Genomic DNA, 779 nt, shown 5'->3' on the forward strand with positions numbered 1-779 from the left:
AATTGTACTTGTTCTCCAGCCACCTCCTCGTGTTTCTAGCTGCTGGCTTGCCTTGTTGGCGTGCGCTGCCTGGGGCTGGTCCTGTGCCACCCAGGATGGGCAGGGAAGAGTAAAACCCCCTCCCTGTGCTGACTTCCCATGCTGAAAAGCAAAGGCAACCTTCACAAACAGTCTGGAGGATGGAGAACATGACCTAGACCTAGGAGGTGGTGATGGTGTGTGTGAAGCTGTAAGCAGAGCAGACCTGTGGAGCTGCTGGGTGGTGGAAGGGTGTCCTGCAGGGCCTGGGAATGGGAGTGGTGGGGGAAACATGGACCTGCCCAAACTGGAGCTCTTGGGAACAGTGTCACCTGCCTGAGGAGGGTATTTGCCACTAAACAAAGGTGAGGTTTGTTCATCCACAGCCTCACCTGACAATCTGGATGTTCATTCATGGTACCTTGTCTTGTCTGTCCCTTTGACAGAAGGAAATGACCTCCCGGATGTGCCACTGAGATCAGACCTTCCTGCTCCCACCTCGGCGTCTCTTCCGAGGACTCCGAGCCCCACTCCTGAATTGGAGATGTGATTCAGTGGGAGAACAGAGACGTTTTGTGAAAGAAATCTCTATATTTTTAATGAGTTTCAATGTAAAACTGTGATATTGCAGGAATATTTTTTTAAAGATGCTCTAGATAAACTAGTTTTTTATAGTAATTTCTATAAAAAAGAAAAAGAAAAAATATTTTGGGCCACTTGGTGGAAATGCTTGAGGAGGGAAGAGCCACCCTGTACTGCCT

General features: G+C 48.9%; 1 protein-coding gene across 1 annotated transcript in view; it reads left to right on the forward strand.

The window, feature by feature from the left end:
* Window positions 1–494, forward strand: part of LOC104520845 (MOB kinase activator 3A) — a 3,736-nt gene extending 3,242 nt beyond the window's left edge. Inside the window, exon 3 of the mRNA XM_010162655.1 lies at window positions 465–494. Within this exon, the coding sequence (XP_010160957.1) occupies window positions 465–494 (30 nt within the window). The remainder of the gene's footprint in view (window positions 1–464) is intronic.
* Window positions 495–779: the final 285 nt, after the last annotated feature.

The sequence above is a fragment of the Antrostomus carolinensis genome, unplaced genomic scaffold (assembly GCF_000700745.2).
Source record: "Antrostomus carolinensis isolate BGI_N321 unplaced genomic scaffold, ASM70074v2 scaffold47150, whole genome shotgun sequence".
NCBI lineage: Eukaryota > Metazoa > Chordata > Aves > Caprimulgiformes > Caprimulgidae > Antrostomus > Antrostomus carolinensis.